Here is a 26,798-nt window from a genome sequence, read left to right on the forward strand (position 1 = left end):
AACGTTGGAGGAATGAGTCATTAATCTGTCATTAATAAGTCAGGTGAATCAATGAAGTCACGTTCAGTTGATTTGGTCGGTAAGAGTAGGACAATAATGTATCGCCCAGAATGATACAGTCGTACCGTGAACTTCGAATCAGCAAAAAACCATGATTAATAGTAATAAGAAAAGGCAGTAAATCATTCTCTACTGTTCACCTAGATGTTTATGACCTAGTTTATAATTATTAATTCATTTATTTTTATCTGCTATCGGTGGGGTTGATGTTTTCAGAACGGCAAATCACCGAGCCATAGATATGAGGGAAAACAAACGCCGATCAAATTGGCATGCTTGATCAGGTCACATAACTCCCGATTTCCGTGTCTCCTCATTTTGGCTGTGTTTTTTCTGACAGTTAATTAAGCCCGTGTCGGTTAACGACTCACACTCTACCGTACTTTTAGCTCCACAAAAGCAGCGAATAAGACAGATCATCTTTACTATAGCAAGGTGAGCCAGCAGTGGTGAAAACAACAAAAATAGTAAACATTAACAAATTTTATGTGTTTTCAATTTCTGGTAAAACATTATTCATCGCCTGTTAGTGAATCTCCATCGCATGACTGGACCTGGGTTTGGAATTACGCTAAACGCGTTTTGAGCGTTACAGCATTCGTGAGACAGTACATATTATTGATTACGAATGAATAAAAACGTGAATACGATTTTTCTGTGTATATTTATATTTTTGTTACAATGATTTTGAAGTAACTAGGATTACAAAATATGAATACGTTTCGTTTCATTACGATTTACAAATTTGCAAAACAGTGTTTTACCTCGTACGGTAATTACTGTTATATATTTGAAGAAAAATTGCCCATGTCACAAAGTGAAAAAATCAAACACATTATGTATTCTTGTATTTAATGACTTTCAATACCGTCAAACATTACTATTGAAAATGATAAATATGAAGAATTATTGTGATGCCATCTAAATAAGAAATCTAAAGATATTTGGCAACGCTGGCCTGAAGTTAGCGCTGGCCTGAAGTTAGGGCTAGAGCAGCGACGCTTGGGCGGGAAAACGTGAAGACCTCGCTACGGTAAGTAAATATGCTCTGTATTATCATCACGAGATCACGAGACATGCATTTACCTTCCAGACCCCTCGAAAATTAGTTCTATAATGTTATTTCGTTTCAGAGGACGTTACTAGAGGGGGAACATAAAAAGCGCTGGCTTGTGTGAGCCGCGAGCGCACGGTTTGCGTCACTTGCGTGTTGCAAGCCTCTCGGTCGTGAAGAGATTTGTATTTCGGCCGGTTAAATTTCGCGTATGTAGAAGTATAGTACTTATTATAGTTTAAATCCCGCGGCCCTTATCGCCTGACCGAAACTGAAACACGCCAGCTCTGATATAATAAACAGCGCGTCGAACGCGCAACGTTTGCAAATCCTCGGGTGAAAAAGAGCGGCGTCGACGAGCAAGGACGGAAGGCATGTCCGGCATGTTCGGCAGTGAATCGACTACAGCTCGTCGGTGTGATTGCACGGTATCATCGCGGAAACTAGCCGCGAGTTAAACGGGTTAAACGTGTATCACCGACGTTAAACGTCATCATTGAACGTCGACGACGCGACGGCAATAACAGCGGTGCATAAGAGAGTGAGGATGATGGGAGTGGAACGGATACGAAGATAAGGATGACGATCGACGGGGGATATTATCCGAGATTTAATTTTAACGGCCAGAGTGAAACTTCGCTGATCGCCGATTAGGGACGATCAGAATCGCATGCAGCAGCTGCAGCTTTCGAATAATTAGGAAAGAACAAACATGGCGGAAACATCGGACGAGCCTTATCCACTTCACAAATCTATTTTTCACGGGGACCTCAAGGAGCTGAGTTACCTTATAAGGACTCACGACATCGCTGAAAAGGACAAGCAAGGTTCGGCCTTCTGTTTAGTATTTCTTACGCACCGGCGCGATTTTGGCGATTCAATATTTTGTCTCGTCGTTTGAAACCCCGATCGAATCCTAACCTCTAATATTCTACGATTGACACGCGAGGTCAAGCTCATTTTCTCTGAAATATATGTCTCGGTGAAACCTTGCGAATGCGTGAAACGATTATCATCAAATTTCACCGATTATTGGCACTGTTTCAAATACTGCTTGCTGTGAAAATAACGAGAGTTAGGAAAGTTTACTCTGGTGGAAATTTTTTTTTAAAAACGTTTTAGAGGATTTTACCAAGGAACGATATTGATATATGATTAATTTCGTTGGTGTGTGAAAACATCGATCTGAATTCATTTTGGTGTCCTTGAAAGTGCTCTGTACATTTTTTTTTATTAGCTAAATGTCATTTAAACATGAAAAACTCAATCCAAATCCCGAGCAGAAATCTTTACAGAAATTGTCATAGCTTTCTATTGGTGGAGGATGCATCAAATTCGTTTCATCATCGATGGAACCACCTATCTTATCTTGTAACGTTAGTCCAAAGTCTTTTAGTTTCGATAGAAACTTGGCAAATGGATGAAATTAACAGTACAATTTTTCGATGAACATTTTCAACATATAATTTAGTATGTTTGTAAGAAAAGTTCGTTCTTATCACGTAAGAAGTTGTCTGGAACCAAAGAGTACAGATTTTCTACTTAACGTAAATCAGTTATCGAGTTGATAATACATCATCAATCATTGAGGAGTGATGATAACATTCCCCAATAAATTATGTCTTTAGTGTTACAAATAAAGTCACTGGAAATATTTGAAATTTTTTTAGAAAAGGCATAAAATATTTAAACTGTTAATAATTGACTTACTTTGACGATTAAACTGTCGTTGATACCGAATAACATTTCAGGAAATACTCCGCTGCATTTGGCTGTTATGTTAGGAAGAAAAGGTAAATGAAACATTGTCAAAACCTCGTTTGATATGAACTGTTGTCGCTTATTCTGCATTCCTGCCTCTTCCAGAATGTGTTCAATTACTGCTTGCACATGGAGCACCGGTTAAAGTGAAGAATCTTGCTGGATGGAGTCCTCTTGCCGAAGCTATTAGTTATGGAGATAGACAAACTAGTAAGCATCGGCTATTATTCCAGTTTCGTAAAAGCTGTACCCAAGCACTTATCGATAAGTTTTGACCATTCATAGATTCGTATTTTGTGTAATAGACTTTAACTAAATGCATTGAATGTACTGAAATTCGATTTTCATACAATTATTTTCAAATATCTTTGACATACAAGTTATAGAGCAATTAACGTTACTTTGTGGTTGGAACGCATGATCGTATATGGTTTTTTTTTTATTTTGATATCACACTTGTCTAATTTCTTGCTATTTGCTGTAAAAAATATCTGTAATGAAACGAGTAAGTGAAAAGCTGGATTCATTTTTGTTGCAGTATCGTTGCTCGTTAGGAAATTGAAACAACAAGTGAGAGAACAAATGGAAGAGAGAAGACCAAATCTAGTTGAAGCGCTTAGGCAAATGGGAGACTTTTACATGGAACTTAAATGGGACTTTCAAAGTTGGGGTGAGTAATGTGATTACTTCTACTGAAATGCACCCAAAATATTTTGTAATGTTGTGCTGTTTGTAGAAAATTTTGTAATTACTAAGAATTAATGTCAATCCCAATGGAAAAGTTTTTCTGAACAGATTGATTAAATTTTAAAAAACCATTAAGTATTATCGACAACTCTAATATTACTTCGTTGATGTAATGCTCTAAAATGAAACTGCGTTGATATTATAGAACTTAATTTACAAATTAACATTTCATCGCCGATATATTACTCTTTTCAGTTCCCCTAGTGTCCAGAATACTTCCGTCTGACATTTGTAAGATACATAAATCAGGGGCCTCGATTCGTATGGACACAACGTTTGTTGATTTCAACGACATGAGATGGGAGAGAGGCGATATATCGTTCATATTTAACGGCGATCAAAAGCCGAGTAAATCTCTCACTGTCCTGGACAACAAGGCAAAACTCTATCAGCGAGTGAGATACGAGGTTGAAGATATTCTTTCTATCGACATAAAAATAAAAAGACAAAGGCACTTGAGAATCTCTCCAATTTGACCGATTATTTTTGAATCAGGAAACTGAGGACGAAATAGAGGACGAAGTGGATATTTTAATGTCAAGTGATATTATGGCAGTCCAAATGTCGACTAAAGGAATTTCGTTTTCTCGTGCTCAAACTGGATGGATCTTTCGAGAAGATAAAAGAGTTGGTACCAATGTCTAGTCAAAATTTGTCGCATCACTTGCGTTGCGAGAGGTAAATGCCATGTTGAATAAATTTGATGTTATATATTTATGGCTTAGGAAATGGTAGGTCCATTTCACGCTGATTTTTATCAAATCAACGGCATGGTGCTGGAGAGCAGGAAGAGGCGGGAACATTTAAGCGAGGAAGATCTTCAGAAAAATAAAGCAATTATGGAATCGCTTACCAAAGGCAGTTTTCAGGGCTTTCCAAATGGTGAGGTTAGTAATTATATGTGGTTGCAAGGGATTCCAAACGTTGCATCGCATGCCTTCGTTTATAAAATGGGTTTTTTTTTTTTTGTTTTATCTTTTTTACAGGGTGGTTATATCTCATATGATATATTATTTGGCAGTTTGTCATCTGGTAGAATCGTTTTTAGCGAATGAATAAATTTTGCGAATTTATAACTCAACGACAGATTATTCGATTGAGATTTGTTTTATTCAAAAGTACATGGATCGAGCTTTGATGACATTTTTTTTTTGTTTTTTTCTGCGATATCATAAGAACATTTCAACTAATTTACCTCAAATCTGTAGACAGGATTCTTGGACAGTTCATGTTCTTTACCACTATTCGAAATTATTATTATCGCCTTTTTGTTTCAACAAAATGACGACCGTTGGAAGTTGACATTTTATTTTTCATCCCAAATTTATGTCTCATTTTGTTTATTTAATAAAAAATGATTGTGGCAAAGAGGATAGACTGTTCTAAAAATATTGTCACCAAATTCGAAGTAAATTGGTTTACCTGTTTTTGAGATATCGTCAGCACCGCAAAACATGCGAATGAAACAAACTGTAATCGAATTGAGTTATTACTTCTCTAGATACAATATCTGAAAATTCACGCATTCTTAAGAGCAACTGACGATCTTAACGGTTTTATTGTTTTTCGCGTAGCCGCCAGCCAGAAGACCGTCGCTGAATCCGCCTTCGGAGCCTCATGTTAGTTGGGAAGAGTATTCGACGGCGTCACCCGGTGAATGTCCGACGCTGGGTCGAACACTTGCCTACAAAGAAAGTACTAAAGCGTTCAAAGCGACAGTTGCAATGAGTCCGGATTTTCCGTTGACTGTCGACATGCTGCTCAACGTGCTAGAAGTTATTGCCACTTTCAAGCATTTTAGTAAACTCAGACAATTTGTGCTGATGAAGTTACCGCCAGGATTTCCTGTCAAGATCGATATTCCCATACTGCCTACAGTGACTGCAAAAATAACATTTCAAGAATTTGTATTCAGAAACGACATTCAACCTGAATTATTTCAAGTTCCGTCGGATTACTTCGAAGACCCCATGAGGTGAGTTTTTACTATTATCGTAGCACACGTTTTACTTCTATAAGTAATATAGGTAGTTATTATATTGCCTAAATAATTATAGACCGATAAGTTTTTTACCGAAAATTTATTGTGCGTTCGTCAGTAAAAAAAAAAAAAAATAATAATGATAAATAAAGAATAAAGAAAAATCGTTGTATACTATCATTTTCGCAATACGGTTAAATTTGTAGCTTTCATCTTTCTTTCTTTTTGAATAGCGAATGACGATAAGTGCCAAGTATCTTCATGTTTTTTTCACAGAACAACATTTTAAAATTGGAAGAAGAAAAAGAACGAAGTAATAGTTGATTAGAAAAATGACTATTATTTGTTCGCTTTGAATTGAATAAAAAAATCTTCCTTATATCTCTTCAAATGAAATTTTTCTTTTCTGCGATATATGTTGATAAAACACAGAGAATTAAACAATTCTGTTTTATTTACTATCAAGTTTGAAGAAATTTCATCAGAATGAACTTCATTTTAGTATGCATCGAAACAAAATTAGTTATTCATCGTGTTCCAAGGAATATCTTTGCTGTAAAAACCATTATATGTACATATAAAGGAGCAAATTGTGAAATGCAATGTTTGCGATTTGAGTATGCAAAGAAATTCGATAGTGGTGTTATTAGCCTCGTAGTTGCGTATGTAGTATTTAAAGGAATAATAAATGACGATGACTGAGCCCTGCTTTCAAAATTGTTTGCAGTATACTTTTTCACCATCGCGAATTTTCACGAAGTTTTCTGACGAAACTGTTTGCGTTTAAAAAAAAATCGAAACAAAAAAAAGATTGTGACGTATTAATATATTGATGAAAACAACAAATTTCAGGGGCTATGGGGCGTATTTATCGATGATGATGATTCTGCACACAGCGTCCTGTGTCTGAAGATAAGAATTTCAAGAAATTTTTACGTTCACTAAAATCCGCGAATGAAAACAAAGACAAAAATCAAAAAATAAATAAACAAATAAACAATGTATTTCCTTCAATTTAGAAACGTTAACATCTTCGTTACAAACTAATTTTTTTAAGTATTCCATTATTAAAAACTGATATAATGAATCAGAAAAAATTGGGTGTTTGTATATTTTAGTTGAGAAAATACTTCAACAAAGGTATATATTTTTTTCTTCTAAGCAAAGTTATCCAAATAACGAATCATCTAATTATTCTTATATTGTTTAATGAAGTTTTTGAGGAAACTTGTTGAAACGGTGTTATAATACTCTTTTAAATTAGTTTTTTCGTTTGCAATACGTACGAAAACTCCGATAATTCAATTGTCAATTAAAACTTATTTAAAAAATAAAATACAACGGTGTAAAACAAATTTATTTGAATGAAGCATTCGGTATTAGATTGCGATATTTGAAATTCTTACCTCAAGGAATATCAATTACAAAAGTAAAGTATGATGATCAGTTAATAATCTAACAATTGATTAAGAAAAAATCGCCTCGTATTCTGTAAACGGGAAAAATTTATTCATGCATCTGCATTTTTACGCCATCCTTATTGATTGTAATTAACTATTTAATATCGTTATTGCATTTCTCAATTTGCTGTACTAACCATAACGTTTTTTTCACTATTCGTACGCAGAATCTAAGTACACCTGATAAAACGTACTTGTACGTACTAAAAGATATCGTGAATAATTTCAGTATGAAATATTTTTTGTCCCTTTCAAGATATTATATGAAATTAACTCCTTAACTCTTGGCTAATTGAAAATCTCACAAAGGAAATCATTTGGGTGGCTTCAGAGTTGAAGGATTAACATAAATATTTTTGCAATACGAGGGCAAATATTTTGTACGTTAATTTTTTTTTTTTTTTTATCGTTTTGTTCTTCTTTTTTGTAATCCTTTCGTTTCACATGTTTATCAAGTGGACGAGGTCACGTCTCTTGCAGAACAACGTTATCATTGCGTTAGCTAATAAGCGGATTTCTTGGAAATGACAAAGAAACAAGTTATGCTTACGCCAAGCATGATGGTCAATAACGAAGCGTCGCTGGTTTTAACACGATGGGAATATTTTTGTGGCGAGGGTCGTATTTAAGTAAAATTGATTTATAGTTTAAAACAAACACAAAATTTTGATGCTCACGTCAAAGTAACATGAATAAACGTAAATCAGATTGAGAAAAGAAGAAGAAATTCGAAGGAAAGAATTGATCGAATCTCGTAAGCCGCTAATTGAACATCAGACTCGATTTGAAACGTGACCTTCGTTGTAAAAATTTCCCTGCCGCATTGGGAATAACATTAGCATTAATTTTCCACGTATACTGATAAATAATGAATCAACAAATGTTTTGCAATATTGCAGGTTTCCAGACTTATGACGCCTTGACATCTCAGCTGTATTCGACATGAATTACTGGACGAGCTTGGAGTTGGACTCCGAACTAGTCGATCCCCTAGGTGCAAACTTCGACGATACTTGTTTCGATCACCTTGTGGTTTTTATCGATTAATCGACGACTGTCCGAGCGCAGGAGAAATTTAGTCATACAAATGGATATCGGACTGTTGATTATCGAGATTATTCGAGAGATTAACGTACGCGAGAATCCTTGTCAAAATACACGCAACTAATCTACAAGTATCGGTTGCTCTTTTTCTGTACCGTAGAGAAGAATTTTTCTGCTGGTTTAAAAAGAAAAAAAAAAAAATGAGACAACTTCGCCATCTCTTCTTACAGAATTTCATCTTTTCTATACTTACATTCTGTAAGAAAATAATATTATTCCCATTACTTGTGCGTATCGTCTGGCTTTAATCATAAATCACGATGTAAATACTTCATAATTAATGGGTAGTAATACCCTGAATGGAAATAATTTTCCAAGGACTGCTAATTATTCTACAAAAATGGTTTTCGCTCGTCTAATTTCGTTACATCGTTTCGTTGCAAAGTAAGAAAAAAAAACAAGAAAAACAGAATTCGCGTGCAATTAGGGCTTCAATTTTGCCATAGCTTGGCGTGCGAACAATTTATTATTCCTAAAAAAACAAAAACAAAAAAAGGAACGTATCATGACAAAACGAAATCCTGCCATCGTTTCTTATTTGCTGAAATGGAAAGTATTATTATTTTTCCCCCCCCCCTGCAATTAGATATATTATCGATGCTCCATCGGCATCCGGCACTTCTTACTTAATTTATTATTAGTTTTAAAATTATTTATTCTACTCGCGTTGTGGGTTGTGTTGAAAAAAAAAAAAAAAAAAAAGAATTTCAAATCAACTACATTCGTTCCAAGTTCTGCGATAATCACATATCCGTATCATTAACTGGCAATCTCACTGACATTAGTTACTTCACCCGAAACCGTGACAATATTTAAAGTTTTTTTTCCTCTATTTTTGGTGCTATGGAATTTTACTTTCAACTCTAGATTTTCATCGAAACATGTGCGCTTTAGTTTTAATTTTTATACTTCTGATCTCATTTTTCCCGCCACTCTTTTGCGATGAACTTTTTTATTGTACCTTCAGTTTGTGATTTTTCCGTATTTTTCGTGGTTTTATTAATAATATGACTTACAATCAATTCGCTCTTCATTTGGTTCCCTTGTTATTTATATTTCGCTGGTCTGAATACGGGTAATTAGTGAAAAGTAGTGCTTCCGATAAAGAAATTATGCCTCTTCAGAACGAATGTTCTACCAGTGATTATCATTTACGGTCGTTTTACACGACTAAAAGCAAATAAAATGACAATAATCTTTGAACAATCCAATTCAAGCTGACTTAATTCTTTGTTATAATGTAGAAAAAAATCTTTGTCTAGTTTGATTGTCTAGTAGTCACAGATAAATCAGTATTAGGTATAATTCCGAATTTGAGAAATGCCAGTTACTCCATCAATATAATTTTTATCTCAAGTACAGAATATGTCTCGTTCATCGAAAATTTACTCAATTATTATGTGTAAAAACCATTTTTTTTTTTTATTTTCAACGATACTAAGCAACAGTTTAAAGCACATATCGACAAACAACTCGAGTATTAGGAGTGTTTTTTTTTTTTTTCTTTCTAGAATTTTTTCTTATTCGTATTTATGACAGTTTTTTTTCCTCTCTCTTCTTCCGCACAGAATCGCACTGCAATTTTTAACTCTTGGAGTCTCATTAGAACTAACTAAATTGGTGAGATTAAATCTCAAAGACGCCCAAAATAGATTTCGCAAAATTTTTCAACGATTCGTTATCGAGTTTTAGCACTAAAAACTTACGATCGCAATACTTGCTTCACGCGTTTAACACAAAAGGCGCACTTGCGATTCGACATAAATATTCTAATCTTTCTCAATTTACGTTTCAGCAATTTTTTGTGCGCGTTAAAACGAATTTTCACCGGCGTGAATGTCTAGCTTGGAAGAATTTATGATGAGGTGAGAAATTTTTGACGAATGATCTCATTCCAATAGTCATCGTCGGACGTGCTCGAGGTGAACTGAAAATTTCTTTTCGACTGACAGTAATATAACGATAGCGGTAAATTTAACAAATAGATTATAGATTTCCTATTAGACGATGATTAACGTTGAAAGATTTTGTTTTAAACCGTTTGACGATTATATTTCGTTACAGTTTGAGAAGAAGAGTTTAATTTTAATAAGCAGAAAAGAAATGTACGATTAATCATAAGAGTTACATAAACAGGCAACTTTATTCTTAGATTGAAATGTTTTCAATTGGGTTATTTACATTCTCTATTAAATAATATGAAAATTACTCTACATTGACGATTGTGTTGCACCGAATTTGCATATAGTCAACTAGTTGCAATGCTGTTAGAATTAATAGTTTCTTGCACAAATGACACAGTTTCCTTCAGCGTAGTCGATCTTACAGTTGCGCCAATATATTCATATATATTTATACATATACCCGATACTGCGACGAATCCTTATTTATATATCTAATTAGACGGAAATCTACCTTAAATAATTTCGACACGATGTTACGATAACGTTTAAAACATTCTTGGGAAAAACTAGTTTTACCGATTCCACGCTCTAGTTTAAATATTTCACCCAATGTTGTTTGTATATTAGATTCTTTTCTTTTATATATATATATCAGAATTGTGCAGAGTATTATGTCTGGTCTAATTAGTTTTCAAGTTTAGAAAAATCTTTTGAAAAATGAGTAATCTACTATCGCGAGTAAAGTGGTATTACGATAATACTTCTCATCGATCGTGTGTAAGTGATAAATGACTAGTAAGAAAAATATTTTTTCATCAATCGTTACCTAATAATTAGTAACAACGCGTATAATATTCTTACGTTCTTACAAAAATTTTTTTTTTTTTATCTTTGTTCCCCGTAATTATCACGTACAGCTGCTGAAATAATTAAACAGCTAGCGACGTGCAGCTAGTAATATAATTTATTGATAGTATTAGTCGAACAATTATTGTACAATTGGAAAATTGTTCATTATGCGTTTGACAGGAATTCCAATGATTGTATACCGAAAAGTATCTTCCTAATGGGCATTTCGTATAATATTTTATTGTTTCTTGTTTCTTTGAAACGAGTCCGTTCGATTTTTTTTTTTTTTCTCAACCTTATAAAATTAAATTCTTATGCTGACAAACTTTTTTTCTTTTAAATCTACATAGTTATTATATTTCATATATTAAACACTGAGGTACTGAGGACATTTGGAATAGTCGATAAGTAAATACGTGACTTTCTTGTAAACCTGATCCTAGATGTGATAAAATTATTCAGAGATAAATAGACATTTAACATTTATCAAAAAGAGGGATTAATTTATTATTTATATTTTACGTTACGTAGTTGCGTGTGTGTATACATATATATGTATATATGTCCATTTTATTTGAATACTTTGAATGCGATTCTTGGATCCCTGCGTTTATTAACCGTTACTTTGACTGTAAATATCCAACTTCGCATTACTATCTATTTTTTTTTTTTTTTCTTTTTTTTTATAATTATACCCAACAAGACACGAGATAGAAATCTAGAAAATTTGGCATTTAGAAGAAGAAATGCGAGAAATGTGATGAAACGGTAAATTTTGATTCCTCTTGAAACATATTTATTCTCCGCTTGTTATGATTTTCAGTTTCAACTGTACATATGATAAAAATTAAAAATAACGCGTCGCTTCGGACACAGGGTGGATAATTTCAAGTGGGAGTTTGTGCGCTAAGGATTTATAAAAGGAAAAAAAAAAAAAAATGAACAACAACAACAGCGCAAAATGTTCTTTCTGTTCTATGATCTTATACGTGATAATAAAGTAGAAATTATTCAAATTGTGCAACGGGCAGATTAACAATTTTCTCAGAAACACCATCGAGTAGCATTTTTTCTTTTTTTTTTTTTGTTCGTTCTCGTTAGTACTGATAAAAATATTCAAGTCAGGGAAAGTTCAACCTTTTTCAAGATCAGTTTTATGCCTATTCTTCAAATATATTATATATATACGTGATATTATAAGAGACAAGATATTTGTATAATGCAAATTTCACTTCGCCGGAAGTTCGTAGTACGTCAAGTTTTTCACAGAAATATATTAATCGTATACTGTGACGTAGAGTTTTTCACTTTTAGATATCCTTACGTATAGAGAGGAACTGCGCAAGAATGAAGTTTATATTTTAACGATGAAAAATAATTTGTTCGGTATAAATTTTTCAAAATTTGTTTTTCCATCTGATCTTAATATTGTGATTCAAATTGCGTTAGTTGCCAAAGGTTTCGGTAAAACTTCGTCGATGTGAAGAATAAGAAATTTTAATAGCTGTCGTGTAGTATAATTCTTTGTTTTTTTTCACTGGAAATCTTATCCGTATAATTTTAATATTGTTGAGTATTTTTTTTTTTTTTTTTATTTTTTTCTTCCCCTTTTCTAAAGTCGATATCTGGCATTGATAATAATTCGTGATTGTAAAATTAATTCTGTATTATTGTAGTAAAAGTGAGACTTTTTTTTTTCAATGCCTCAAGCGTTAGTTTATTCGATTAAATTAGTTTTCATACGTACGTAAAATTGGATCTTTTATTTGCTGCTTGAAATTAAATCTTTATATATATATATATATATACATACATATCTTAACCTTGTGCAAAGAAATACGGCTAATTAGCTTAATTATCATCCCAAGAATTATCTTTATTGCGATAAAACACTATTATTAATATATTATTTCAACTATGAAGTCAATATATATATTACAAAGTCTAGAATCACTTATTCCTAAAGACCCATAATATTCGGTCAATGTTATGGGTGTTTAAATTTATGGTCTAAGGCACCGTAAATGTACTGATAAATATACATTATTAATACATTATTTATCGCAGTTTTTAGAACGCTTGTCCGACTGCGGTATAAATTAATGATGTTAATTAAAAGTGTATAACATAACGTATAATATATAATAACGATTGTACATTACTAAGTACTATATATAATATATATACATATACATATAACGCATATGTCACAAAATACATTTTTTTACGCCGATATGTTAATCTTTGTAGCGTTGTATGGATAATAAGCGTGAATTTGTATTTGTCGCTTGAAAATTTATTCGTTTATAATACGTGTTGAATCGGTTGTCGGGATCTCTTCTTATTAATATACACTAATGGATATTTAGAGCATTAGAAACATCTCCGGAAGATCGACAATATTGAATATTTTTTGTTATAATGAAAATTGCAAAAAAAAAAAGAAAATCAACCGCAATAAAGACGATAAAAAATTTAATTCGAATAATAATAGTGCCCAAAAGTTATCAATAAATTGTTTAAACAAAACATTGTTTAACAAATTTTCACGGAATGTTTATTTTTGTTGTGTGAAATGAATTCGCTGATTTTTCTGATGGTGTATGAATTTTTGAAGAATTTTCTCATTATTTTTACGTTTCCGGTGGTTTTGAAAATTTTTAATTTTGAAAAGTAAAAGAAAAATCGAGAATTTTCGATACCAGAATTTCAAGGTGATGATAAATTTTTTTAAACATTCATGTGTATTTAGAAAAATCAACGAATTCATTTCACGAGACAAAAAAAAAAAAAAAAAACCACCTAAAAATTCGCTGAACAATGTTTTGTTTAAACAATTTATTGATTACTTCCAGGCATTATTATTATTTAAATTTAATTTTCGTATCGTTTTTGTCGAGGTTGATTTTCTATAGATTTTTATCTTGTCACAAATTATTCAATATTATCGATGATACTCACTTTTGGTTGAGAATATATAATCAGTACATCCTTACAAGAAAAGAAAGAAAAGGAAAAAAGAAAAAAACGTCAGTCAGTCAACGTTCAAAGGAACTTCCGATACTTTGTCTTCTAATCAATGAGCTTTGAGGACAGAAATGATATATGACAAGGGTTTAAAAGTGAAACTGATGTTCATCGAGTTGAATTTAAGTCGATAGAAGAAGAAAGTCATAATTAATTATGCTATTGTAGCTGATATTTATGACATTTCAAAGAACAAACTTAATTATTTATATGATATTTGTGTTCCTATAACTTTTTAATTGGTCTGTACAAACAGGTGATATGCCATATTTTGTACCCTAATTGCGTTGTGGGATATTGAATTGAAGTAAAAAGAAAAAAAAAAAAAATTACCCGAAAGTTATTTAAATCATGGGATTGCTGTTGGTCGATAATATTCGTTAATAGACACTGTAATTACAGGATGATTAACGCATTAACATATTTTTTAACAATTTTTAATTCGTGACAATTTGTGCCTGATATTTAAAAAAAAATTTCACTCACAACATCTCGACTTCATGGAAAGAAAATCTTCGATTTAAGTCCTTAGGAAATATTGTTAAATACAGATGAGTAGAAAAATGTTTTCAACTTGACGTAAATTTGAAAAGTACCAGCGCTATTTGCCTATCGCAAATAATTGTAATTTATTACGGTTCAAATAATAGTTTTTTTTTTTTTTTTTGTTCTCGTCACCATTCGCATATGCCATTGCCACTTGCATATTGCAAATGAATTGCTTGTATATATTAACCGCGAGTAAACCAATTGGCTAACAATCATTCCAGAAAAATTTCGCGATAACGATTGATTGTTTTCACAATGGCTATTGTAATTGCAATCAAGTGAAGGGAAAAGTTCCAGCGGCGATTAAGGAAGGCTTGGATATCAAGGAAAAAATAATAACGAACAAAAAATATTTATAATGATAAAAGAGAGTGTGGAGAATTATACATTGTTAATATACTTATACGCGTAAATCGTACGTTAAAACAGAGAATCTCAACTTTCAACGATCTGCACTGCATTTTAAACAGCGTGAATTCCTATCGACCGCACGTTCGGTTGTATGCTGAAATTTAACGCGCATGCGCGAAAATTCTAGAGCGATTGTTTGCCAGGGTGGCCAACCGTCATAAATGTAACCCGAAAAATTTTGAGAGTTGCCGGTATCGAGTGTCAAGTGTAAAAATTTTTAAGGTTATATTCGTGACGGTTGGCCAACCTGGCAAACAGATGCTCTCGAATTTTCGCGCATGCGCGTTAAATTTCAGCAGACAACCGAACGTGCGGTCGTTAGGAAATCGCTCTGTATGCACTGATTCATTCGTACGCAAAGGTGTAACACGGTATTGAATTAGATTGAAGAAAAAAAAGAAAAGAACCGAGTAATTTGGCACAAAAGTTTTATCCACGATTTGGTGGGATTTTTAATCATGAATAAGGCTTGTTCAGGAATGGAAGAAATATTTCGTAACGACATCTAAGAAAATAATAAAAGTAAAATATTAATAAATAAATCGATTTATGAGAAATAGATGATGAAATATTACGTTGACTAATTTCGAATATATATTATTGGTATGAATATATATATATATATATATATATGTGTGTGTTTTTTTTTTTGTATTTAATATTTCGCAGTATCGGTTCTGCACGGGTGGTTATAAAAAGTTGCGGAAATTTTGCACAAGGTACGAATATGTTTACGACAGAGATGGCGGATGATCGATGACGGTCGGTACACATTTATCATGGTAAGCCGATACATTGACATAGGTATAATACACGAACGCAATTTCTCTAATGCTTCGATTGCAAAGCCGGGTTATGCAACGTTGTTGTAGAGCTAACATATTTTTTTTCATCACCACATGTAAAAACTGGCGCGTGTACGTATGTATATTATATAAATGCGATCACATTCTGCTGATGAGACGTAAGAAACTTTTTTCCTGCTTTTTACACATCCGTAATTAATCTCAGACATTACACTTCTTGGAAAAATGATCTTGTAAAGTAAATAACATTTTTCACGATTAACGAAACATTTCTTTTTTTTTTTGTTTGGAACACTGATTACCAATCTGAAAACAACATTATTGAAATACCTAAAATCGTAGAATCGAAAAGGATGTCCTATATTTCAGAAATAAGAGAAGTTTTGCTAACAGTTTTTTTTTTTTTTTTTAACGATTTACTTCTGGTTTTTTTAAAACTAGAATTTTTGGATATGTTAAACCTTTAAAGAAGATGAATTTTGTGTTAATATATATATATATATATATATATATTTTGTTGTTTGTGAAACTTTGTTCACAATGAATTGACAAAGATTTTCAAATAACTTCAGAATGGTTTTGAATGGATTTTTTTACTCTCCGATGAAATTAATTTTTTCAAACCCGTTTGACGAAGTTCCTCGAAACATTGATCTGTGTTTTTAGTAAACTGAAAAGTGTTTAACAATTTCCTAAGAAACTTGAAGTAAAATCAGATTTTTTATTTACACACTGAGAGAAATTTTTAGTTCGCGTACCTCGTTTTTCGCAATTCCGACAATATTCAAACAGTTTTTTTTTTTAACGATACCCATTTTACCCAATTTTTCTAGTTACTCTAACAAATGAAATTTTTCTCAATGCACACACTTCCGTGACAGCTTTATTTATTTTTTTTACCTAGGACGCGAATTTAATTTCTGTCGTGCTGGTGTATTGACTCAATGAACGGTCATTCAATTTCGGAACGTTTATGTGATTCAATTATACCACGAGTTATATAGACTGTTAAGTAGGTAGGTACTTGTCCAATACCAAAGTCGAACGTCTGTCTAACAAATCATAATCTGTCTAACAATTGTAACGTTGACAAGAATTACACTCAATGTCTAAGTAATATCGTATTAGGTTGAATCTTTGTTTTCTCTGTCGGACTTGGTTCAAATTCGATGTGAGAAAAATCACTGATTTTCGCGATTGTTTTTTTTCATGGTTAGGCTATCCTAATCGGTCTGGGTTTTTTTTTAATAAATTAAAGCAGCGATGAAGAATACAAAATGATTTTTGTTGTGGTGATTTTTTAGTTGTTTTATTATGGTTATTGATTATCAAAAATGTTGTAAAAAAAAAAACGAGTCCTCATCGGTGTTCACTTTTCCGGGCTCAATTTTGATCTGAAACAAAAATTTCAAAAAGATTATCAATCTGTAGGAAAGCCGCTATTGTCCTGTAGAAGCTTTTTTTTTTTTCAAACTTCCTATTTTTTGTTCTCGAAAAACTGTCGAAAAAAAGGCCAAATTCACTACTTTTTGTTCAAATCGCCGCCATTTTGTCAAAAAGAATTGAAAAAAAAAAAAAAACTCCATAGGACGATAGCGGCTTTCTTACAGATTAATAATCTTTTTGAAATTTTTGTTTCAGGTCAAAATTGAGCCCGGAAAAGTGGACACCGATGAGGACTCTTTTTTTTTACAACATTTTTGACAATCAATAACCATAATAAAAAACTAAAAAATCACCGCAACAAAAATCATTTTGTATTCTTCATCGCTGCTTTAATTTATTAAAAAAAAACCCAGCCCGATTAGGATGTCCTAACGATGAAAAAAAAAATCGCGAAAATCAGTGATTTTTCGGGCGGTCACACTGAGATGATCCCTTAAACGAGTGACTAACCGATGAAATCAACTTCCGTTTTACCGTTTTTTCACAGTCCAAATCGCTTCGCGGTATTATCCTTATCTCTCACTAATGTGTCGATGTTTTGAATCGTCATCGTTAAAACTGCTACCTTAACCCAATTTCGTTAATTTTTTTTTTTCGTTTTTACATTCGTTCTTAGAAATTTTTTTTATCTAAAATTTTTCAGACCGGAATCGAACGACTTGGCTATCTATAGTTAGTCATTGTCGCAAGGAGGTTGGTTGGACAAGTATAGATATTTTTTTTTATGCTTATTTATAATTTTATTTCGATACAGTCGTACATTGAGTATTTATTTATCGTATTATTATATTCGCAAGCTTGTTCGAAGAACTCTTTGAAAATTATTGAAAACCTTGCAGACTCGTTTATTTTCACAATAAGATGGCTGATTATATCCACAAGACTATTTTTTTTTTTTTTTTTCATTTAAATTTACTTGGACAGATTTTTTTTTTCCATCAGTAAATTTAACAACTTTTGTTGTTGATCAGAATCAATGTCGTTGTAACGTTACAAAATTAAATATTTAACGATGCTAAAATAGAATAAATTTGTAGGAAATATATGTGAAAGTATTTCTTTTTTTTTCAAGGTGTTATTCGAAAATTTTTTCGAAAATCCCGATGATTGAGTTGATTTTGTTGAAATTTAACAAAAAATTTTTGCATCTACTCAAAGCAGTCTTTTGGAATTTTTTTTAGACTTTTGTCTCAACCCGTCCAAACAATAAATTTTTCAAAATTTCACAAAAGCTCGCACAATTTTTTCAAAAATGTTCATAACTTTTTCCTAAACAGGTATCAATGTAAAATGCTTTGTGTTGTTTTTTTTTTTTTGTTTTTTCGTTCTGAGTTGTAGTTCCAGAATGAAAATACGAAGAAAAAAAAATCGAAATTTATTTCTGTATGTTTTTTTTTTTTTTTCAAATCCTAGAGCATTTCGACTTTTTTCTTTTTTTGTTGAAAAAATTCAACACTTTTCAGGAGACATTTTTACAAGTACTTACCGAAAAATTCGTAGCTCGTGATTTGTTTCCTCGTTAAATTAATAACGTCAAGTGATTTGTTTCCAAATTATTCTTTTTCATTTTATTGAAACGTTTGTACACATTAAAATTTTTTTTAAGAGTTTTTACAAATTATCAACGTTATTATAATTCTGCAAGATACTTCTCGCATGGTTTCCGTTGTGAAAAATTGAAGGAACTTTAATCTTTTTCTATCACAATCAGCTTGCCAATTGCGTGGAATATTTACCGTTATCATTTTAACTTATTAGCTCGTATAACGCGATGCGAAAATAGACGATTATGATTTATGTAACACGGATCATCCAAAATATTTTCATTATCAGGAACAATTTCGTTCGTCGGGTTGATAAACCCACGGAATTATAATCGCTCCAATGCAGAGACGAATTATTGAAGACCTGGATTTTTTTCATAAAAACTTGTTCAATTCGGTACAAATATTATAAGAATATTGAATACCGAACATTGAATAAGACTTAATCGTTGATTTTGAAAAAAATGATGAATTTAGGTAATGTTAAAGTTTGCGACGAAATTGACGAGTGAAGAAAAATTCTACGCATACGTAATAAAAATTCATATTTGATTTTTAAAGCGATCCAGACGCGTAATAAAGTTCTTAAAAAAAAAAAAAAAAAAATTACACGCTCGTCATATTTATCGTGTTATTATTTTCTTTCATCTCTTTTACTTACAAGCATTTAATTTTTTTTTTTTAATCAGTTCAAACGATCGCATGACGATACATATGACACATTTTCGTCTACGTCTGTTTCGCAAGATAATTATATAAAATTTGAAGAAAAGTTTAATTTCCCAATAAATATCTATCATTTATTATGAAGAATATTTTTTTAACGATACCCGTTTTACTCAATTTTTCCAGTTACTCTAACAAATGAAATTTTTCTCAGTGTAGGTAATTATTACGGTCAGTTGAATTAATTGTCATCAAGTCTTCTTTATCAAGTTTCACGATTTTCGCCAAACGGATTCGTTGCCGCTGAATAATTTTCCCCCGCAGTTGTGCGGATAGTTGGTTATAAGCCCCCATATCCTTGGTTCGTGTTGGCAACGATGGTAGATATTTTATTACTGCGATGCCGTTCCCCCGCGACAAATGTCCGTATCTAATCAGGGAAGGTCAAAGGTTGATAATGCCGGAGAATAAAATATTTTGCGTACAAGGTATCCGTTGGAGAATCGCATTGGCTTTTATTCCTTTATCATTTTCAGCCGGATGACGTGGCTCTCTCAGATTTATTCAACGTTTTCAAACTTTTTGTGTTACGTCCATGATTTCGCGAATAATTCGTGTCAGTTGATTAAGTTCAGCGAAAAAAGATCTTTTGCACTCGATAAATTTGCTCTTTTCGTCCCTGTTTTCACTTTCTTTCAACGTCGTGGAAGATGAAAATAAATTGATAAAAAATTATTACACGACAAGCTTTTAACGTCCGCATAAAATATCGAGTGTTGGAAAATAAGTTCCGGTTCGGTGATTCGGAGCCTTGTAATTCGAGCTTTTTATTGTGCACCGTTTGTTGAATTGAATTTCCGAAAGAAAACAAGTACCAAAAGAGTGAAAAAAAAAATAACCATCAGAGAAATGGTTATTTTTTTCAGAAGCAGAATTAAAGAAATCGAGCCACGGTTCCACAGCAAGGCTGGAAAAATTTTTAAACGGAGAGTTGCGATTTTTCCGCAGTCAATAAACCGTGTAAAACTTTTTATTTCACTCTGAAATTACTGCTAGATAATTTCTCGGTTGGAATTGAATTTTAACCGGTATTGACGAACGAATTCCGATCCAATCGAATCATGATTTTCACTAATTATCGAATCTAATCGAATGAAAATTCCTGACCAATTACGCCCAATTAATTGTCGGGGATGTTTCGTGATTAAAATATCTTGTAACAGACATTCTCCGTGATTGTAAAATACGGATATTTTCAAAAATTTTCAATCATTTTCCCACGAATTTTTTTTTATAAAAACAGTACCGAACACTGAGAAATAATTTCTTGTGACTTATAGTTACTAGAAAATTATCGCAAGATGAATATCGTCGTAATATTGTTGTAATTCAAACACTGTTGAAAGTATATTTTATTGCGACGATGTCAATACTATATTTTCTATTTTATTACAAAGTTAAATCTATCAGTAAAGCATGTTTTTTCAGCCAATCAGCAAAGGTCTCGATATCGAATCAACATCGCAAAGCAAAAGAATTACCAGAAACTTCCAGTCACAGTTTTGAAACTGATTTTCACTTTGCATCCAGAGCTGTGATATTTTTCGATTACGATGAAAAATGAAGATACGCGGAAATTTTTTCCTCGATAAATTTGTTCGAACAATTTTACGAGAAACGAGAGTAAGACACCTTTGTTCATGCCGCTGCACGAACTCGACGCCTATGGACAAATCAGCCAACGACAAATTACAATAAAGTATAATAAGGGCTGTGTATCAGTGGGAGGAAGAACGCGGAGAGAGGCGTTGAACACGATGTTCAGGGAGGGAGATCGAAAGCCGGAATGGACACGGCGACAAAGAAGGGTTAACGTTTGGCGAAGGTATACTTAATTTGACGGTTAAATTGCCTCGGAGTTAAATCTCGACGGGAAACACCGACTCTCTTCACTTCGTTCCACCGCCGATGGATGCAATAAACAATTTTATTCTTTTTCACTTTTACTTTCTACAGGGACAAACAACAGTTACCCCAAATTGCCCGAACAACGTCTGACCCGGGCGATTTCTAATTTTTTTAAACAAAAAAAAAAAAAAAAAAACAAAGGGGGAAACCAAACTCAGTTGAACCGCAAACAAGAATTGTTCGAGTAATTTAAAAATCCCACGCATCAAGCATATGTGACAAAAATTTTCTTTACAAAAATGTGAATGTTTTCTTTTTTCTTGTTTTTTTTGTTTGAAAAAGAAAGAAAAAAAAAAAAACCCAACAACAACGAACATTTCGTTGAATCAAATTACAAGAATCAAAGTAACATATAAACATGGGGTTAAAGTTATTATAACAGCTCGATGCTATTGCCTTCGGATATTCCAGTAGATAGTATAAAGTCCCTCATAAGTCACCTTATATCTCGGTTCATTCAACCTCTTACATATAAAGTACACCTACTTACATACATTAAGTTATATGTGTATATATACATATATAATTATATAAATATATGTGTATATATATATATATATATAATTATATATATATACACATATATATATATATATGTGTGTGTGTGTGTGTGTGTAGATATATATACATAGCTGCGATTTATTGGCGAAGAAATCACGATCGGTGGTGTTGAAAAAAAAAAAAGAAAAAAATAAGAATCCAAGGACTCGTACGAAATGCACTTTATTTGCACCCGATGATCGCGGACTCTGGTACAACAATGTACAGTTTGTTGATCATCACGTTTCTCTCTCTGTATTCTATTTTTTTTGACCTCTTCCCGGTTTTTAAAGACCTGTCGTCATCAAATTTACTCGAATACGGTTGAAGCTGACGATACACGAACATTATCAGTTTCATTTTACGCATCTCAATTCTGTATTATAATTTATCTGCACATGTCTCACATTATATTTGTTTTCACAGCCGTACGTCGCTTTTTAAAAATTCCTACATCGACATTATGTTTCGTTATTTTGGTTTCATTGGAAAACGAAAATTTTTCTCACAGAATTCAAATCTCGTTGATATTTCTTTCGGTTTCTCAATTCGACACGTATTTTTTTTTCTTTTTATTCCATTCCATCTTTTGCCTTCTTCGGTGCGATCTCGGAATTTTTATCAGTTTTTTAACAGAATTAGCGTGGACGAGTAAGTGTCGAGAAACTTGACGTATATTTAACGAATACTTAAACGGGATGAATATAATTTATCACGAAATTGATTTACGACAAGTTGTAAAAAGTTTTAAACCCTCGCTAGGTTTGGAAACATTTCAATTGAATTGATATACAAAGCAATAAACGCATTCAATTTATCAATGACGAGAAATTTTTTTCAATTTTTTCAAACTTTTCAATTTCGAAAAAATTTTCGAAATTAGATAGACGCATGTATATTATAGCAAACAACAAACAGATGGTCGCTGTACGAAGATCTTCATGTTTATCTTGAGTCGTCGTTCAAACAATGACTGTAGTTTCGAATGTTGGACGCGATGAGACATTTTGCTCCCCCCTCCGCCCCTCTGGGGGAAGTTATTCAGCGTCGAATATGCGTCATGGGTAATTGTCGAAATTTGCCCTGTGAGTCTTGGGATGATAAATATAATAGATAGCGGTTAGTAGGGTGAAAATTTGGCAGAAAATTTACACTTTGTATTAATTTTATAACGAGATTATGATCGCTGATTTATTATTTCTCGAAATTATTATACGATCTTTTCAAATTGATTCAAAATTGTTAAAAATCTAGTTAATTCGTTAGTTTTATGTATATTTTTATTATCTTGGTATCGTTGAATAATGTATTCCACAATATTGAACCGTTATTGATTTTAACCAGCTTATAGTAATATTAAATTGATTTATTCATCGAATAACTAATATATTAAATTTACTATCGAAGATACCAAAAATCCGCTTCAGTGATTTCGTAGCAAGATAATTTGTACGGAAAAAATTTACAATCGAAGAGAGATATCGAACAAATTCGGTGAATTTTCTTTGCCACTTCGAAAAAAATTTATCGGTATTATTAAACTTTTGTTAATAAATTTGACTGTCCCAAATTTTTATATTTCCAAAACAAATCTTCGTAGCTTACGAATATGTTAATTTGATATGTGCGAGTTTCTCGTAATAAGATTATTAAAAAGTACCGGTTTTTTTAAAATGGATTACAAAGAAGAAAAGAAAAATAACAAACACATATTTTACCCAAACTTATGATCAACGAAATGAAGTTTTCAGGTCTATTGAACAAAGTGTTTACCACGGATTGTGGCAACAAACTTATTATTGTTTGTTCTCCACATGACAGATTGTATACACGCAAACTGTCTGATCTGATATTTCAATATCGCTGTCGTATCGGTTGGAGAATTTGGTGACAAAGTTCATGCAACGCGTGGTCGGTCATTCTTGAAAATCACTTCGACTCATCTTTTTCGAATCGATCATTTTTATTTATCTTTTTTTTTTTATTTATATCATATTCTCGTACAGAGAAGAAAGAAACGATTAATTTTGTGAGTTCCAATCGCTATTGATCACGTAATTTTTAACAATTCTTGAAATCAAGTAAACAGCAAACTCGAAACTGCTGAAGCGGAAAAAAATTTTAAGACTAATGATGTCATCGCTTGAATAAAATATGGGAACCTTGAATTTCTGTTTTTTACTTCCAAGTAAATTTGCTAACTTCCGCAACTACGGTGAGAAAAATTTCATTTGTTACGGTAACTAGAAAAATTGAGTAAAACGGGTATCGTTAAAAAAGCTGTTTGAATATTGTTGGGAATACGAAAAACGAGGTACGCGTAAACATTTTGCGCTATCGTCGTTCCTTTTTTGGTTATTGCAACGCAAAATCAGTTTCTGAGGTTTGCTCTACTTTTTTTAATTAAACAAGGCTTCAACGTCAATTTATTCTTGCGCGAGCGTTAAATTTTCGCAACGGTTGCAAGAAAATATAGCAACAGCGATCGTAATGAGAAAGAATAGTAACGGATACCAGACTTTCCGTTAACGGCTAGAAAACTAATTTTCATTTTCTACCTGGAACTATATTTTTGGATTGTGATAAAAAATGAAAATCGTTAAGGGCTGACCGGTAAACGGAAATAAAAATTTCTCTCAGTGTAGTTATTTTCCTCATCGAAACGCTCGTGTCTAATGCGCTTATTATAAATGTGTAATATTTCCATGCGCTAAATTACGAATGGTTCTGACATCACGTTATCTCACAATGCCCTTAATATACATTCGTGAATTTCCACGCGTCATGTTTTTATACTTATTCTCACTTTGCTTTTATTATTACGTCAATTTTTGTTCGATCTTAATTTTTGTTTCCCACATTCTCAATATTTTGTGCCATCTTTTGTGGGATTATTATTACAATAATTTTTACAATAACATCTCAAGCTTACTTCACAACAAATCGTGTAAAATTGGCGTGAATTCGTCTTGCATAAAATAAACTCCGACTATTTGTGTAGGGTTATAATTACTTTGCTTGATTTAACTGTAAGTCAAATTTTCACAGACTCAAGTATGGACTTGAAACCTATAGATTCGGAGTGCACGAAAATTTAAATTAAACTGTTATGACTCTATGTAATTTTCTGTAAAATTCGACTGCGCTACTGTGCATAATAAATCCAAGCGCATTGTATCGGTCAGTCGAAATTCGATTAGTTTTCGATGAAATTACTGCAAGAATTGCGTTGAGGATTACCGAAAAGTAATACAGGTGGAGTTGATCGTCGGTGTCACGTGACCGATTTTACAGTATTTACAAAAATCGCTACGATTTTTTAACAAAGCTTTGAATCGATTCGAAATTTTTCGTAAAATGATCGTGCTATTGTCAAAAAGTTTGCTTCGCTCGGCCAGGGCTAAATAAATGTTGTAAGAATTTTTTATTTATTTATTCCGTTGCGAGGCGGGCTGTATTTGAGGTTATACTTCGCAAATTATTCAATCATTAATTGACATGATAATTTATCGTTCCCAGCTCACCCGTAGAGCTTACTTTTGAACGTCGAAAAAATCGTATCGCAAATAATATCAAATAAAATCTAGGATACACAAAAAAAAAAAAAAAAAAGGAGCGGATTCTCGTAGATACGGTAATCAAATCGGTCACGTGACCCCGTTTTCAAAACAACTTTAGGGGTATTATCTATACTTGATTCCGATGTAGACCGTCATATTTCCAAATATCTAAATCCACAGATCTTAAATGCGATAGAGGATAGAGGCTTAATTTGAAGTTTCTGAACGAAAATGTGTAAAAAAAATTCTGCTTTCACGCCATTTCAATAATTTGCTGAAGTTGTGAAAAACTACGAAAGTGTGTTAATCGATTATCGCGATTTCGTAGTTTTTATGTCATTTCTTTATTTTCTCTCTATTTTTCTTCTCTATTCTTTCACTCTATTTTTAGGAGTCATTCATTGTGTTTTTTTTTTTTTTTTTTTTTCTTCAAAGAAAATGAAAACGTTGAGTAATTTTACTCCGAGGGTTTTATCGTTCATAGTTTCAATAACGTTTTAGAATTTTATCATTGAAATTAATAACAAAATGGCGACATGAAGCATACAAGTAGCGAACGATCACGTTTTTAATCCGGTGTCGCAGATTCCTCGGTCAATTTTTATCCGATCGATTTGAAATGTCGGCCCAAACTTTAAACCTTGTTTTATCGACTCGAGTTCGTGGCTAGATTTTTGAATTTCAATCCCAACATATTTTGTAACAATTTTTTTGTCACAATCGTAAACATTTGATATATATATATATATATATATATATATATATATATATTTTGTTTTTCTCAAAATTTGGATTATACGAGTTAGAACCCGAAAAAATGTCTCATCAACTCGAAAAAAATTTTCCCATCTGTTACAAGTTGAAAAAGCTCTCGAGTTCGGATTTTCTCGCTTGCTAATTATACGCGCCGTGCCGTCGTTTTGTTGTTAATTTATCAATGAAAAAAAATTCCAAAAACATTCTCGAAACTATAAACAATAAAGCCCTCAATCCTCAGATTACTCAGTGTTTTAATTTTCTTAAAAAAAAAAGAAAAAAAAAAAAAAGAAAAGAAAGTAATTATAAAAATGAAAAAGTGTTAAAAAAATAAACTCCCAACAACGGCGAGACACAAACAGAGGGAAACATTATGCGCGGTTTTTAAAATCGGCGTTATCATCGCACTCGGGGGTATTTCTTACTTTCTGCTTCTCGGCCGCGTCTTTACAAACGATAAACAAATTCTATCGGCGGCCGTAAAGTCAAGTCTCTCTCCTCTCTCTCTCGTCTCTCGTCTCTCTCGTCTCTCTACGGGCGTTTTTGACGGGGTGGGGACGACGGCTACAAAAGCACTCAGACCGAGCAAAGCTGCTTGCTGTGTA

The 26,798-nt window shown here is 32.5% G+C and overlaps 1 protein-coding gene across 4 annotated transcripts; it reads left to right on the forward strand.

Moving 5' to 3' along the window:
- The first annotated feature begins 1,233 nt into the window (after positions 1-1,233).
- Positions 1,234-17,397, forward strand: LOC124222651 (ankyrin repeat domain-containing protein 13C). 4 transcript variants are annotated; one of them, XR_006884057.2, is made up of 10 exons: positions 1,235-1,941; positions 2,866-2,907; positions 2,981-3,085; positions 3,414-3,545; positions 3,818-4,029; positions 4,118-4,249; positions 4,348-4,509; positions 5,197-5,597; positions 7,963-8,057; positions 17,355-17,397. XR_006884057.2 is itself a non-coding variant. In XM_046633849.2 (9 exons), the coding sequence occupies exons 1-9, from the start codon at positions 1,827-1,829 to the stop codon at positions 6,511-6,513; spliced, it is 1,359 nt and encodes a 452-aa protein (XP_046489805.1). In that variant the 5' UTR covers positions 1,235-1,826; the 3' UTR covers positions 6,514-6,953. The 4 variants fall into 4 exon arrangements, 3 of the variants coding, with proteins under 3 accessions (XP_068993780.1, XP_046489805.1, XP_046489806.1); XM_046633849.2 differs by lacking the exons at positions 7,963-8,057; positions 17,355-17,397 and adding an exon at positions 6,456-6,953; XM_046633850.2 differs by lacking the exon at positions 17,355-17,397 and having other exon boundaries at positions 1,236-1,941; positions 7,963-13,368.
- The last annotated feature ends 9,401 nt before the right edge of the window (positions 17,398-26,798 follow it).

Source organism: Neodiprion pinetum, chromosome 7, assembly GCF_021155775.2.
Source record: "Neodiprion pinetum isolate iyNeoPine1 chromosome 7, iyNeoPine1.2, whole genome shotgun sequence".
In the NCBI taxonomy this organism is placed as follows: domain Eukaryota; kingdom Metazoa; phylum Arthropoda; class Insecta; order Hymenoptera; family Diprionidae; genus Neodiprion; species Neodiprion pinetum.